Genomic DNA, 16,763 nt, shown 5'->3' with positions numbered 1-16,763 from the left:
AATTTTAAGGTATATACATTACATTTGTTTAATGTCTGTTTAAATTAATAAAATGTGTAAATAGATTAAAACTTATTGTTGCTACTTATAATCGAAATAATGTAAATATTAAATTTCCTTTCCTTTCCCGTGAATGTTGTAAGAGGTGACTAAGGAATTTCAATACTCGAGGAATAGGCAGCAGCGTCCATCTTAAAACACCACCACAAAGGACTTTTGTATAGTCTAGAAATGGCTGAAATTATTATGATGGATGATAATTAAAAAAACATACTAATTTATATATATAATATATATATATATATATATATATATATATATATATATATATATATAATACATAAGGCATTGCCACTCTTGAGAACTCGGGTGTTATTCCTCCGTACCCTGTAAATTCATTGCCATATCCCACCCTTCAAACCGGGGGGAAGGGATTGTTAGTACTGGGGAGATTAGTCTCTATTACTATCAATATATCCTACCGGGCCGACCTCCACGCGGTTCCCCCTGGAATCTATCGTGACTACCGTTGAATTAGTGCAAACATGCAAACAACTACTTCACGGTAGAAACACGAATGAAATCTTAGATAGACTCATTTTTTCGTACCAGTTGAGTTCACCAAAGTAAAACTACATACATACGAATACATATCTATCATGCCTGACCCCCATTAGGGTAGGCAGAAACAATGAAACGCCAAATGCTTCGATTCAAACAAACCTCTTTCGCTTCTTTCACATTCATCAATCTTTTCATACACGCTCGCCGGTCACGGGTACTTTTAGTAAAACAACAGTGCTATTATTATTTGTATATTGAAAGAAATAAATCTGTACAATCTAGAAAATATCGTATCACAAGGACGTTTGTCGAAAGGCACTACGTTATATCGGCGCTAGACCTTTCTAATTACAATTATTTATTTATAACAAAACGTACTAGAAAATAGTATACAAAATATACTTACAAAAGTACAGTTGACGGTCGGACAGAATAATTTTATGATATTACATATATAATATAATAAATACAAGCCCAAGAGGTTTAAGTGGTACTAAAAATCCATATTTTTTTAATGTCTTTGCATGTTAATTAAATTTAAAAAAAAAATCGCCTCGCGACTTCACACATGCGGAAGTCTATACTGCACATAAAGTACAAATACATGTTTATAACTGGCAATCTACTTCCATTTATGTTGAAATCGGTTAAACTAGGGTTCCGAATCACACATTGTAAATGAGACTTGACAGTTTTCAAGCTATACTTTGATAACACAAATACAAATGCAATTTTAGTTCAATGTAAAATACATACAAAAAATTCATTATTTTCAACTCTGTAGTGCAACAGCTAATTTAGTCACATTCCTTGTGTCCAACTGTAAGACTAGTAAAAAAAAAAGGTCTGGCATAAGAAATAGTCTGTTATACTGGCGAGCAAAAAAATCAAACCAACTATTTCCTGGCAATTTAAATACATTATTTAAATTAATCATTCAATTATATAAAGTAATAGATGTCTAGAATTACCATACAATACTATTTTCAGGGGGGAAAGGGATTGTTAGTAATGGAGACTGAGAATCCCATTGCTAGCAATATACCCAACCAGGTCGACCTCCTCGCGGTTCTCCCTGGAAACTATCATGGTTAATTCCTGTTGAATTCATCATGATGAGCTAACTGGCCTGTTTTCATTCTCATCTATCACCCTTCATTTGTGCTCCGCCAGCGTATCCCGTTAGCGCAGACGGGGTAACCATACCATTGTCACCCATCAAAAAAAAAAAAAAAACTATTTTCAACCGACTTCAAAACAGAGGTCGTAATTTTTTTGCTCGCTAGTGTATTAGCACACAATCGGATAAATATACATCTGGACAACCGATTTTGTACACTTATAAACAAACAAACAATTAACTCCCTACACCAGACCTTATATATGAAATTTACACCATTTTCTAGTACACGTCGTCAGGTCCGGCATCTTAAATCTATTAACAAAGAGATTGTCAAAAAATAAAGGAATCATTAACAAGACTTCCTATACATTAAACGATTAAATACGTAAAAAATATTACAAAAAAAAAAAATAATAATAATAGTAATGTAATAACATGTCAAATTACATTTTAATACTCGCAGTCTTTGATTTCGTTGTGACTACTAGCATTTTACATCAACATAATTATATTATATAGAACATTCTCATTAATAATTATTGTTATTTACAATATATTCGACGGCATTATATTTTATTATTAACTCGAATAGGAATGCCCTGCGCAGAGCGGAACAACTAACAGACACCTAACACCGTGCGAAAAAAAAATATGGTGGCAAATGGTTCCGGCTACATGAGTGTAGACATGAAACGATACGATATTGAGCCTTATTACGTATAGTATAAAGTCGATTACAGTTTGAACTCGTTCACCAACTGGAACCGTGACGTCATACGGCACCAGGTGATTAACAAGTTTTGCTTGCTTCTATCATTTAATTAATAAATGAAACTTAAATTTGTATGGACTTTAAAAATTATTGGTTTTACTAATGAATCGAATACAAAATCATAACATTCATATGTAATAACGCTCAATAATTGTATTTTCAAAATCTTGTTCAGAAACTATAAAATGATTTCCGAACAAGTTTCAAATAAACAAAAAAAAATAATACATCAAACACAAATAACGTGTTCCCTTATTTATAAAAAAAAAAAAAATTAGTATATAAAAGCCAATTGCACAGCTAGACATATAAATGATGGCTGTTAACTCCAATTTAGCTATTGTAGTGATATGTCTTGTTTCTTAACGAAACATTCTTAATTTAAAATTTAAACACACCAATAATTAAAATAGATATGTTTTAATTTTTATTAATAAGGGGAAAAGGAAAAAGTGACACTCATTTTATTGGTGATTGATGCATTATGAAGTTTGTTTGTCAGAATGGCAAATTCAGAGATCAACCGACTAACTTATGAACTATTGCCACCATATCGCGTTGCAGGCGTGCGAACCACGAGTGACATAAAAGCTACAATAAACTAACGTAAAACGTCAAAGAAACAAAAAAAAAATATATGTAATGTAATCATCCATAAAAAAGTTATGCTTCGAAGTGATTTTCACACAAATGGCATTATAAAAGCGGAGTTTCTCAAATTCTACATTATTTATAGCAGCCATAAAGCCTCTTATATTATGCACATCCATTATAATAAAAAAAAAAACATTACTCCACCCCAAATGTGAGTTTTTATAAAGTTTGAGAAACTCCGAACTATTCCCAGCGTTCAGGTACGCTCGTACTGTAAAAATACACCGGTCATTGATTTTGCAAAATCAACCGTATCGCGAATCAACACGATACACAATCGGGCAATACATAAAACATGGCTGGCAAGATATCCGACTGAAACCATGTCTTGACAACTTAGTTCTAGTTTTGGACGAATCTATAATTTAGAGAGGCGTTAATAACTATCGTATTTCGTTGGCAAGACACTAAAGTGGTGTTAGTTTTTATCATAGATGTATTATCTACTAATTGGCGGTAGAGAAGGTAAAAAATACATAATAACATATATGTCAGAGCGAGATAGTAAGCGAGACCATTTACGTAAACGTTTAAGGGCCTCTGTGAACCTATGAATTGTAAACATAACGGAATATTATTTCCAATAATAAATTGAGTTTTAAAATTAATGATAATTGCCTATAATTTATGCTCACGTATGCTATACAAATATGAAAGAATGCAATAAAAAATCCTCTTTCATTGCTGTGGGTTCAATAAGAGACGATTAAGGAAACTTAATAGTCGAGAAATAGAGAGCAGCTTCCCTCTTCAAACATCACCAAAGTCCAACTCCGGTTGCCAAACCGCCTGCCATGTGTGGCATCTACTGGTAAAACCGTGTTTTAACCGTGAAGCAGTTGTGTTTGCATGGCTGTGTTTCGGTTTGAAGGGTGGGATATGGCGTGAATTTACTGAGTACAGAGGAATAACGCCTGAGTCCTCAGGAATGGCAACGCATAGGGGGTATCGTGGGCGAAACAGTATACTCTGTTATGTCCATGGTACTGCTCATGTCTATAGGCGACGGTTACCACTTTCCATCAGGTGGGCCGTCAGCTTGTTTGCCATTCTAAGTTGTATAAAAAAAAACCCCAGAGGGTGATGCTTATATTCAGCAGTGGACAGTAAGGTCCGATGTCATCATCATCATCATCAACGAGAATGCACAAATGTTCACATTACGCTAGTCTACCCATTAGTAGATAATACATCTATGATTTAATTTTATAGCCTCTTTATTTCAGCGCTGCTGGTTACGTGATAGTGTTGTTATGACTACATATAATATTGCACTCTAAATGCTCGTAATAAAAAACATTTCCAACACTACATCATATAAACATGGCGGCCTTATTTCTTACCGCAATCCATAACTAGTGTTGCCTAATTAACAATTTATAATAACAATAAATTTCAATTGATCTATCGATTAAATCGATAATATAATAAGTTTTTTTTTTTTTAAATGAAACAATTACAAACTAAAATCGATACAATATGATCATAGTTATAGTCGATTATATCGGAAACTCGAATAATCATCGACAAATTGATTGTTTGTAGCGTCAATCCACTATCATCAGGCAACACTAGCCATCGGCTCTTCATACAACATATAAATTCAGTCATGTAATTGTTCGTTCCGAAATGCAATGTCAACTGAGTATATCAAATTTCGATATGTCACACAATAGACTAATCAAGTTTCTCGATGACGTTTGAAGAATCCTTTGGACGTATACATTATTATATTACCTTGTAAATATACATTCCATCGTTTATTAATCTTATTGTAATCGTTTACCTTAAGGCACAAGCTAAATAAGGCTGAATAATTTAATTACGATTCTTTGAATATTAATTAACATGGAAATAAAGCTCCATGTTGAATAAAAAAAATTAAAGCCAACACTATCCATCTTGGACTGGGATCCACCATTTCAAGGTGATATTTTATATCTTTAACTATCTTTTCACACGTTCCTACATCATAAACCAAAGGGATGCACACACGTTTATTCTATAGACGGCCGATAACAATAATCCTGTATAAATGTCTACAATGCTTGCGGACAATAAAGCGTATGTAAATTGCCCCAAATTGCAGTGTGAATTTTGGCAAAAATGTATATAATAAATAGCAGTTAATTAGCGGTATATTAAGCTGCCCATCTATCAAGTGAATTAAGCCAATATCACACCCAAAAAACATACCATACAAAAACAATCTACTTATAAAAAAACGACAACTGTATACGTGCAAATGTGTGCGTTTGTACCTAACAAGGTACATTCCTTGGGCGAAATCATTTAAATCCCGGAGAAGAGATGACCTCAGAAAGAGGCAGGGTAGTATTATTTTATACAGTATCGTAGGCACGCGCTGATTTTTTTATACCACTGAGGTGACAAACAAGCATACGTCCCACCCTGATGGTAAGTGGTTACATGTCAAACAGCCTTACCGGTCCTCTAATTAAGACCGGAACGTGTGAAAAGTTATTAATTGACCAGCCTAGTCCAGTTTCATAGTGGCGGCGTGACTATTTGGCTTACTGACTCAATCCGAAGATCTTGAGCGCGTTGAAGGCGGTGGCGAGCGCGACATCCTCGGGGCTGCGGCCCAGGAAGCCGGCGATCAGCTCCACGATGGCGGGCAGGGCGCACGGCTCGTTGCGTTGGAACGTGCAGTAGCGGTTCACGAAGTTCATCGACCTGGAACCGTTCATATCGTATGACTCTATAAAATTACTGCTTCTAATATTTGCATGAGGATGGGTTGTTTGTTGTGGATGAAAATGGAATGGTAACCCCGCCTGCGCTATCGGTATATACTGACGGGACACCAGTGAGAGATGATAGGTGAAGATGACCAGTTGTCGACCAAAAGCCGATGAGTTGACAAGAAAGGGATCAGAATCAAAAATGATAGGTCCTGAACCATACGTTGCACTTGCATCAAGTGTTGTTAACTCTGCCCTTGAAGAGTATGTGAGGAAAAAACAGCAAAAAGAATGGAGGACTTTGAAGGGTCTTAGACATTCTAAAAAGTTCTTAAATGACAATGTTGAGGGATGGGATAAACTCATCTACAGCGGTGGTAGACAACAGGCAAGACTCATTATGAGTGCCCTAACTGGACATATGCCAATAAGGCATATACTACACAAGATGGGTTTACCTTCGGACACACTGTGCAGACTGTGCGGGGAGAAATCGGAATCCATGGAACACTTGATGTGCAACTGCGATTCGTTGGCAAGTATGCGTATAAGTCTACTGGGAACGGCTTATCCAAAACCAGGGGACTACAGATATCTTAGACCGCGGGATATCGTTACGGTAACACATAGGATCCATAAAATGATGGTATAAGGCAGGGGGAAGCACAAAAGATCCGTATGGGTCGACGTGCATCGGCTTAGCTGACCCTGAAATCAGTCTAAGTTGACCCACTAGTTGCCATTTTAAGTTGCATAAAAAACCTATCCATAACATTTCATTGTATGTATAATCTAGGTTGAAATCACATTTTCTCTCCCTTGAGTAATATTTTTTTTGTATTTTTCTAATTGGACTGTCAAATCTTAAAACCATTAAACGAAATTTCTAATGTAAGTAGTATTCATTTATTTTAACATTTATTATATAAGTAGGTAGGTATTTTATTATAGTGTATGTATTTATGTAATATTTTATTATATATTTTAATATTTTAGTTATCTGTATATTTGTTTATGTATTAATAGTTGTAGCACTTCAGCTGGCCGCTAACGAAATGCTTTCTTACTGTACTGGGTTGACTGGAAGAGATCTCTGTCAGAGATAAGTCCACCCTTGCTCACAACATTTATAAATACATTATTTTATATGTTACTTACAAGTGCAATAAAGAATATATATATATATATATATATATATATATATATATATATATATATATATATATATATATATATATATATATATTCAATTTAAATACATATAGAAAAGCATACATTTGCTGGCTGGCCAATTGCCATTAGTAGCAAAAAAATATATATAATATAGGTTAAAAACTTTATCTTACTTAGATAGCCCTATATTACATAATATATAGATATAATATTAAATATTACAAAATGCACTTCATGTCTGTTACTAGCCATTTATCTAATCACAGTATCATATATATTTATATATATTTGGGTTACCGATAGATCTGTAATATACTACTTGACATAGAATTGACTTGAAATAAAAAATATATTTACAGAGTTGAAACATCGAGATAACCCTGATAAATGATAATAGTTTACCTAAATAATCACGTTAAATCGTGTCTTAATTTTTTTTATACAACTTAGAATGGCTAACAAGCCGACGGCCCACCTGATGGAAAGTGGTAACCGTCGCCTATAGACATGAGCAGTACCATGGACATAACAGAGTATACTGTTTCGCCCATGACACCACCCATGCGTTGCCATTCCTGAGGACTCAGATGTATCCCACCCTTCAAACCGAAACACAGCCATGCAAACACAACTGTTTTACGGTTGAAACACGAATGGGACAGAGGTACCCAAGCAAACGACTTTCGTACAAAATCTCCCTCTGGTGAAATAGAATAGAATAGACAAAAATGTTAGTAAACTCACCTCTCCGTTAACGAGTCCTTAACATGCAATGGCAGTTTCGAAGCTCTCATATTTGGATACATAAACGGCGAATCAGTTTCTACCAGCAGTTTATCCAGAGGCAGTATACTCTCTGACAACAGTCTTCTGATGCCTCCATCCGACTTGTCCTTGCATATGTACCCAGTGATGCCGAGGTAGAAGCCTTTCTCGATATACTTGAGCCCTTGCTCCACTGATCCTGTGAATGAATGAATAACAACCGCAGGCAACCGGTTTCCAAACTCGTCCAGTATTTTTAGAAGATCGTCTTGGGCTTCTTTCTCGTGCACAAATAGAGGTTTCCTTAGTTCGCATGCCATTTCCACCTGAAAAGGAAAGGTTGCTTGTTTAAAATTCTTTCCTGGGTATTTTTTATGCAACTTAGAATGACAAACAAGCTGACGGCTCACCTAATGGAAAGTGGTAACCGTCGCCTATAGACATGAGAAGTATCATGGACATAACAAAGTATACTATTTCGCCCGTAATACCCCCCCATGCGTTGCCATTCCTGAGGACTCAGGTGATATTCCTCTGTACCTTGTAAATTCACTGCCATATCACACCCTTCAAACCGAAACACAGCCACGCAAACACGACTGCTTAACGGTAGAAACACGAATGGGACAGAGGTGCCAAGCAAACCACTTTTGTACGAAGTGAATCTCCTCTGAATGTATTTTCTGGGTGTGCCAATTCAATTCATTTGAATATAGATACAAAATGATGTGTATGTATATTAAATATTAAACACTCGATGTTGTGGTCCCGGCATAGAATGGGCCACCCTTTCCATTCCCATGGGTGTCATAAGAGGCGACTAAGAGAACTTAATACTTGAGGGACGGGCAGCAGCGTCCCTTTTAAAACATCACCAAAACCTAACCGTGGCTGCCGAGCCACCCGCCAAACTTGGCAACTATTAGCAACCCCTCCCGCCCCCCCCCCCCATTAGGGGGAGGCCTATGTTCAGCTGTAGACAGTTATCAGCTAATAAGATGGCGATTATATCCGAATATGACAAAGAAAAATCTAAGATTCAGGGACATGAATTACTAAAAGAGGCTAATGAAATGAATGCTCCATACAAATTCGCCCAACTTGATTACTAATGTATGCACGTATAGACTAATGACATCACTACTGGAGAGTGAGCCCGCAGTAATCTGGAATGCTCTGGCGGCAGGCCAACACTGTCAGGACATAAGACTAAACATGCGAACATACATAAAAACTCTATTTATAGACGCATCTCGTTCAATTAGTATTCGAGTAAAGGATTTAACGCAGCAAAGGAAGTAATAGCATATTTGAGACCGCCGGCCTTGAGAATTAATTTACTTCCTGCGCAGTAGAATATTTTTAAACGATAAAAAAAAAAGAATCGTCAATGGACTTCCAGGCATACATACACACAACACTTTTAATTATTTAAAAAAGGAATAGATTCTAAATTTGAGTTTGAATAATTGATTCGGCGAACACTATATATCTAAAAAAAAATTCAAAAAGGAGAAAACGACGAAATATCTCCAACTTATTTCGACAATTCTTACTAAAACGATAAGGTTTATTTCCATAGAGATTGGGTAATAATTACTCTATGATTGAAGTTATTGATATACCAAATAAAATTAATCAAAATTAATGTAACTTTTTATTTATAAAGAAATCTAAATAAAAGAATCCTTACTATTTTTTTTTTATTTTTTGTTTTTTTATTTATTTTACACAAACATATTGTTAAGAACAATTAATTTTAAACATAATGTAAAAAAGCGAGCTTATCTCTAATAAGAGATTTCTTCCAGCAAATCTTTTCATGTGATTTGAATGTTATTTTAAAAAATAAAAATAGGCAGTCATGGGATCCGCGTACATTGTATAAACACATATACACAGGGCGGAAAGGGATTGTTAGTAATGGGTTCAAATAGCCCCATTACTAGCAATATACCCTGTCAAATCGACCTGCACGGGGTTCCCCCTGGAAACCATCGTGGCTAATTCTAGTTGAATTCATCAGGATGGACTAACTGACCTGTTTCATCCTCACCTATCATCCTTCACTGGTGCCCCGCCGGTGTATACAGATAGCGCGGGTTGGTTATTATTTCATTATCACCCATAAAAAAAACACATATACACACATACGTACTATATGGGCATACGCTACTTTTTATCCTGGTCAGAGAACATATTTTGCAGCACACCTGCAATGCCGTAGGTATTGTGGGCGATCATGGGCGACGGTAGTCACTTACCATCAGGTGAACCGCATTCTCGTTTGCCTCCTGTTATAAAAAAAAAATATTCCGGTCCACGTACGAAGTCTCACATAAAAGCTAGCCTGTTATAATCTAAATATAAATAATATATCTCAGCCCATCTATTTAATCAATATAAGCCCACGTAATCTTTGTAAGACGAGGAAGCCGGACTCCCGTATGTATGCTGACCCATACAGTCGGATATCATTTTATGACATTGATCATTGAATAATTCGATGTAAACGATACGAGCACGGTGCGTACATTAAATGAATTGTAAAGGACAGTTTATTCTAATACGTGGTCACTGGGGGGAAAGGGATTGTTAATAATGGAGACTGAGAATCCCATTGCTAGCAATATACCCAACCAAATCGACCTCCTCGCGGCTCCCCCTGGAAACTATCATGGTTAATTCCTGATGAATTCATCATGATGGGCTAACTGGCCTGTTTTCATTCTCATCTATCACCCTTCACTGGTGCTCCGCCAGCGTATCCCGTTAGCGCAGGTGGGGTTATCATACCATTTTCACCCATCAAAAATACGTGATCAATTCATATAATGATATACATAATATTGCTTACAAATATTTACACTTTTTTTGGCTTCATAGACTATATAAAAAGAGCATCGTGCGTCAAAATCGTGTCAACATTTTTTTTGAGCATTTGTCTATGGGGGACTATATTCGGTAGTGAACAGGTAAGTGGCTGAGATGATGACGATGATTGGTATGGAGACAATCTATCTATACAATGATCTTAGATTGGTATATTTAATGAACAAACTTTTTTTTTATACAACTTAGAATGGCTACCAAGCTGACGGTCCACCTGATGAAAAGTGGTAACCGTCGCCTATAGACATGAGCAGTACCATGGACATAACAGAGTATACTGTTCCGCCCATGATACTTCCCATGCGTTGCCATTCCTGAGGACTCAGGTGTTATTCCTCTGTACTCCGTAAATTCACAGTCATATCCCACCCTTCAAACCGAAACACAGCCATGCAAACACAACTGCTTCACGGTAGAAACACGAATGGGACAGAGGTGCCCTAGCAATCGACTTTTGTACAAAGTCTCCCTCTGGTGAAATAGTAAGTAGATAATGTATAGTGCTATTGAATTTTATTACTTTTCAACCGAATTCAAAAAGCTCCTCAATTCCGTTGTATTTTTTTGTTTTCTATACTTATTTGGAATTTTTCTTTTTATCTTAAAATTATGCTTACATCTGTAAGCCGGTGCCATAAAAATTTTATCAACAACGTTTCATTAATTTAGTTTTAAAACAAAACTTTTTTTTTTCTTTTTTAGACCAATTTATTTTTTAATTCGCTTCACCTACGCATTTAAGCACAAATATTTCTTAGACACGACACGATTTAAATTTTTGAATTTAGAACGCAATCTCGCGTCCTTTGGTTAACATTTGTAAGAAACCAATAAAAAAAAAGTCGAAACGACGTAACCCTGAGTGTTACTAACGAGTGCAAGGAATCATGCATTATCATTAATTTGATCTGTAGGGGTTAAATTGATTTACAGGTGCACCCACACATATGAGTAACTTGGGTAACCCACACATATGTGACTTTCAAATAAAGATATTTATTTTTACGTGTACATTACTTTTCTCAATCAATAAGGTAGCCAGTCGTTTCCTCTTTTCCTTTCTTTCTGTAATTCTGTATTTTTCTGTAATTACGTATTTCTATATCGTTATTAAAGTTATAAATGTAAAAGTGAGCTCGTTTGTTACCTGTTAGCGTCTTAACGGTTTATACACATACTATATGGCATAGAGAAGGTTATAGTCTACTTTTTATCCCGTTCACGCAGTCAAAGTCGCGGGTAAAAACTAATATTTCATAAAACAATATCTTACTTTGAGCGACCCAATAAAGTGTTTTCATTCATTCATACGGCGGGCCCTATGCTCGATTACAGCTAACAGAGTATAAAAATTACAAGCACAGACCTGTCGTTTGAACGTGTCCCTCTGTACGTGCGGTTCGGAGAAGTCCTTGCTGTAGTTGAGTCCGCACTCGCCTATCGCCACGCATTCGGGCGCGCTCGCGGTCTGCCGCAGCTCCATCCACATATCCTCGTCCACCATTGACTTTGCATCGTGTGGATGGACACCTGGGACAATTTTTTTATATATTGAATTCTAATAATAGACTGTTTAGATCGTATACATTTAGTGTTCCACAAAAAACTACTTCAATTGTGAGTTATTTTAATATAAAAACTAAATTACTGAAGCGATTTTGATAAAATTTCTATGAAATGAACTTATAGGTTGGTTCCACAAAAATTATGACTAAAGGATATTATATATATAATTATATACATAGGATATCATACATAAAAAGGGAACTTTCCTAATTAGTTTTAAAATGACGCACTTATGAGGTAACAACAGGGTTCTTCAAAAGGGGGCGGTAAAGAGGTTTCTTCAGGGTTGGCAACGCACGCGTAATACCTCTGGTATTGCAAGTGTTCATAGGCTACGGTAACCACTTACCATCAGGTGGGCCGTATGCTTGTTTGCCACCTCAGTGGTATAGAAAAAACATACAAAAAAAAATAAAACCGAAATGAGAAACTTCCTCTTTTTGAATTCGGTTGAAAATCAGTTCAGAATTAAGATAGTTATCGCATAATATACAAAAAAAAAATATATATATATATATATATATATATATATATATATATATATATATATATATATATTTGTATATTATGAGCACTTTTTGATGTTACCTAAATTTAGTTTATGGACCATGAATAATGGTGTCGACGTTAACTTTTTTTTTTAATATACTTTAATTAGAGTGAAACCAGATGTTCATTTCCCGGTTACAATTACTAAGTAGTAGGTTAAGTGAAAGTAAGTCTGTATGTTATAATTAAAACAAAAATGCATTAATGTCAGACGGTTTAAGATAAGACTTAAGCGATAACATCACCTTTGAACATATTAATTTTTTTTTTTTATACAACTTAGAATGGCATACAAGCTGACGGCCCACCTGATGGAAAGTGGTAACCGTCGCCTATAGACATGAGCAGTACCGTGGACATAACAGAGCATACAGTTTCGCCCATGATACCCCACATGCATTGCCATTCCTGAGGACTCGGGTGTTATTCCTCTGTACCCAGTAAATTCACGCCATATCCCACCCTTCAAACTGAAACACAACCATACAAACACAGCTGTTTCTCGGTTGAAACACGAATGGGACAGAGGTACCCAAGCAATCGACTTTTGTACAAAGTCACCCTCTGGTAATAAATAAATATTTACTTCAATTAATATTTTTAATCAGTGTAACATTTTTTTTTTCTAATTTCAAGCCAGAATCAATGTTTCTATATCTAAAGTACGTAGATGAACTGTGTGTTTGTTGAATGTACACTCCACTGTAATGATGGGTCACCCAACGAACACTCAGGTTATGGAATGACCTCCCTGCCAAGGTTTTCCCAAGAGACTACAGCATGGGGTTCTTCAAAACGGGGGTAAAGAGGTTTCTTCAGGGTCGGCAACGCACGCGTAATACCCCTGGTATTGCAGGTGTTCATAGGCTACGATAACCACTTACCATCAGGTGGACCGTATACTTGTTTGCCACCTCAGTGGTATAACAAAAACGCACCCTTACTAAATTGAGAGTATCAATAGAAATTAAGTTCTCTTGGGAAATTTCAAAATCATCTTTCTACCCTTATCCCAATTATTATTTGGGGTTGACGTAACATGGTTTTATCCATATTACAAAAAGATTAGGTTTTTAGTTTTACGATCGGCCACCTTCATCATGGAGCTTCAAAATGTCATGTCTTATTAATTTTAAGCGTTTTTTTTTATGGGTGAAAATGGCATGGTAACCCCGCCCGCGCTAACAGGATACGCTGGTGGAACACCAGTGAAAGGTGATCGGTGAGAATGAAAACAGGTCAGTTAGCCCATCATGATGAATTCATCAGGAATAAATCATGACAGTTTCCAGGGAGAACCGCCAGGAGGTCGACCTGGTTGGATATATTGCTAGCAATGAGATTCTCAGTCTCCATTACTAACAATCCCTTTCCCCACTAATTTTAAGGGGTTTGGCGTATTTTACTGGCTTAAATTGAACTACCAATTCATTTAGACCAGTGGTTCCTTTTTATTGGTAGCATTCAGAAGGAGATCTGAATTAATGTTACACCATTTTAATTTTGTCATGTAATAATAATAATAATAAACTATTTACTGCGCACAAAAGTGATGTATACAAGGAGTATTTATATAGAATGTGCATATACAAAGGCGGTATCGTTAAAAGCAATGTACATATGTTGTGTATCTCCTTTTTAGTATGCAATGATGATATGTAGATTATTTATTATTAATGTGTAAATAAACAAACATGTAGTTACCTGCTGTGGAGTATATGGTGCCAGGATAGAGGCGAGTCAGTCGGAGGGCTTCTTTACTGTTTCTCACTGATGTGCCTGTGACCATTATTTTCTGGACACCTTAATAAAGATGATGCCTCATTAATATAATGACTATGTAGAATACATATGTGAGTATATAAGCTTACTTTCTAAATAATACAAAACGTTTATGTTGACATTAACATAAATGTTTTTTATACAACTTCGAAAAGCAAACAAGCTGGTGACTCACCTGATGGAAAGTGGTAACAGTTGTCTATAGACATAAGCAGTACCATGAATATAACAGAGTATACTGTTATAAATTTATACAATTTTTAAAATAAAAAACAATAATAAATAATCTCCCAACACACCATGTGTTGATCATTTATATCCAGGGCTGGCAGCATACCCAAGATACTGGCAGCATTACCTCTCTGGATTCCTAATCTTTTGCGCAAAAGAGAATATTATTTATTAGAGTAGAGATTTAATAGAGTTATTGTCAAAGCCAAAATTGAATTTGTATGCAGAATTGGTATGCGACTATCAAGCCTTCCTTCTGGTAATCATGCTTTCTAGTCGCTTGCCAAAGCCGCCCAAGGAAACTTTAGTCAGTTGTCTGTCAGAACAATAAGCAAGTATACCATATAAATAAAAAAGAAGAATTAACAAAATCAGCTCTGAAAAAAAGTATCTCATAACACAGAAAAATCTCTACTTTTGCAAAAGTAGAGATTTTTTTCTGTGTGTAGTGTTATATATATTAGTGTTATGTGTGTTTATTTTTTTAAGTTTATTTACAAAAATGTATGTTTGACAGAAATGGAAATGAGTTAAGGGTGTCATGGGCGAAACAGTTATGTTCATAGTACTGTTCATGTCTATGGATGACGGTTACCACTTTCCATTAGGTGGGCCATCAGCTTATTTGCCATTCTAAGCGGCATAAAAAAATTAAAAAGAAACCCTTTGCATTACACATGAACATAAGATACAAATACTACCCTATCTTCTAGACTAAATTATCACTACAAATCCACATACATACATTATCAGTTAATAAACTAATGATAATCATTATTGACAAACAAATATAATTAGTTCTAATGACAATACTAATTACAAATTTGCCTTCTTTAAATAAATTTATCTACTATTGAGTGATAATATGTTTGAGTAAGTACTTAAATAATAATAATAATTATATATATATATATATATATATATATATATATATATATATATATATATATATACCTAATTTAATAATTAAGAGGCCAAAGTTTTAATTTTAAAGCTAAGACTGGATGAGATAAAAAGGCAAGGAAAAGATATCTACCAGATGTTGTGAATTTACTTCAACCATTTGGTACATGAATTAATTATACGGTTGGTGGAAATAGTGAGTGTAGGCATTGTAATACTGCCACATTATACGTTACATTAGCACAATGCGCGCTATTTAGGCCAAATATTTTTTCACCTGAACTTACATACCTGCATCTTTTGCCCTTTGTACTACAGAATCGAGATCACGGCCGTATTTCTTGTTCGTCAGGTTTGCGCCAATGTCGATTACAATAAGATTCTCGTAACATCCCTTCAATTCCTCCGAGATTTGGGATTCTTCAGACGTCATTCTTAATTTGGTTGAAGCTTATTGGTATGGTGTTTACCTGGAATTTAATGTTATTAAGAACGCACTCTATGAAATTTTCGTAACATTCTGTGAAACAAACGCACTTACAATTTGTTTCAAACACTCTTGCGAAATAAGCCTCGAAAAATTTAAAGACTAGCCGAAAATATCACCTTCTCACTGAACTGCCACCATGTTTCTGTCAGTTTCTGTTCTGAAATTCTATCTTTTTTATTTATGACAACCACCCAAATGTCAAACATCATTGGCAAATATCTTAAAAGATTATTTTGTTTTGTTTTCTAGCAAACGTCAAAAATCTTTCTTATCATTGGTGAATTTTAAATACTCTGTTCATTGATTGGTTGGGTTACTATAATGATTACGTGACATTTGACTTATGGCCAGTTCGGACCGGACTAAATGTAGATTAAAAAAAATGGTTTAATTTGTCAGTTTAATATATTTATTCGGTGTATGGTAAAATAAGAGAAATAACAAATGTTACTCGTTGTTTTTATCTGAGGTAAATCTTATGTAACAAAACACTGAAATAATTAATTGAATTCATAACTGTGAGTATAGTAGAAAGTTGAATTCAACTTCTGAACACTAACTGTCATTATGACATTTATGACTGACATATGTTTT

General features: G+C 35.3%; 1 protein-coding gene across 1 annotated transcript; it reads right to left on the bottom strand.

Moving 5' to 3' along the window:
• Positions 1-802: 802 nt before the first annotated feature.
• LOC113516379 (3'-5' ssDNA/RNA exonuclease TatD) lies at positions 803-16,354 on the bottom strand. Its single transcript, XM_026900796.3, has 6 exons — positions 16,221-16,354; positions 15,971-16,149; positions 14,468-14,566; positions 12,015-12,178; positions 7,736-8,082; positions 803-5,810 (listed from the first exon to the last, which is right to left on the bottom strand). Exons 2-6 carry the CDS (start codon positions 16,110-16,112, stop codon positions 5,648-5,650), a joined length of 915 nt encoding a protein of 304 aa, XP_026756597.2. The 5' UTR covers positions 16,113-16,149; positions 16,221-16,354; the 3' UTR covers positions 803-5,647.
• Between the last annotated feature and the right edge of the window lie 409 nt (positions 16,355-16,763).

Source organism: Galleria mellonella, unplaced genomic scaffold (assembly GCF_026898425.1).
Source record: "Galleria mellonella isolate WM207_F2 unplaced genomic scaffold, CSIRO_AGI_GalMel_v1 utg65, whole genome shotgun sequence".
Lineage (NCBI taxonomy): Eukaryota > Metazoa > Arthropoda > Insecta > Lepidoptera > Pyralidae > Galleria > Galleria mellonella.
This window is presented reverse-complemented; position numbering and strand designations above follow the sequence as displayed.

Bases quoted from the DNA above. Each gene is read 5' to 3' on its own strand.
- LOC113516379 (XM_026900796.3), bottom strand. From the start codon at position 16,112: ATGACGTCTGAAGAATCCCAAATCTCGGAGGAATTGAAGGGATGTTAC. The intron at 8,083-12,014 runs GTCTGTGCTTGT...TTTCCTTTTCAG, and splicing joins GGGACACGTTCAAACGACAG to GTGGAAATGGCATGCGAACT. The intron at 5,811-7,735 runs GTGAGTTTACTA...GAACGGTTCCAG, and splicing joins AAGGACTCGTTAACGGAGAG to GTCGATGAACTTCGTGAACC.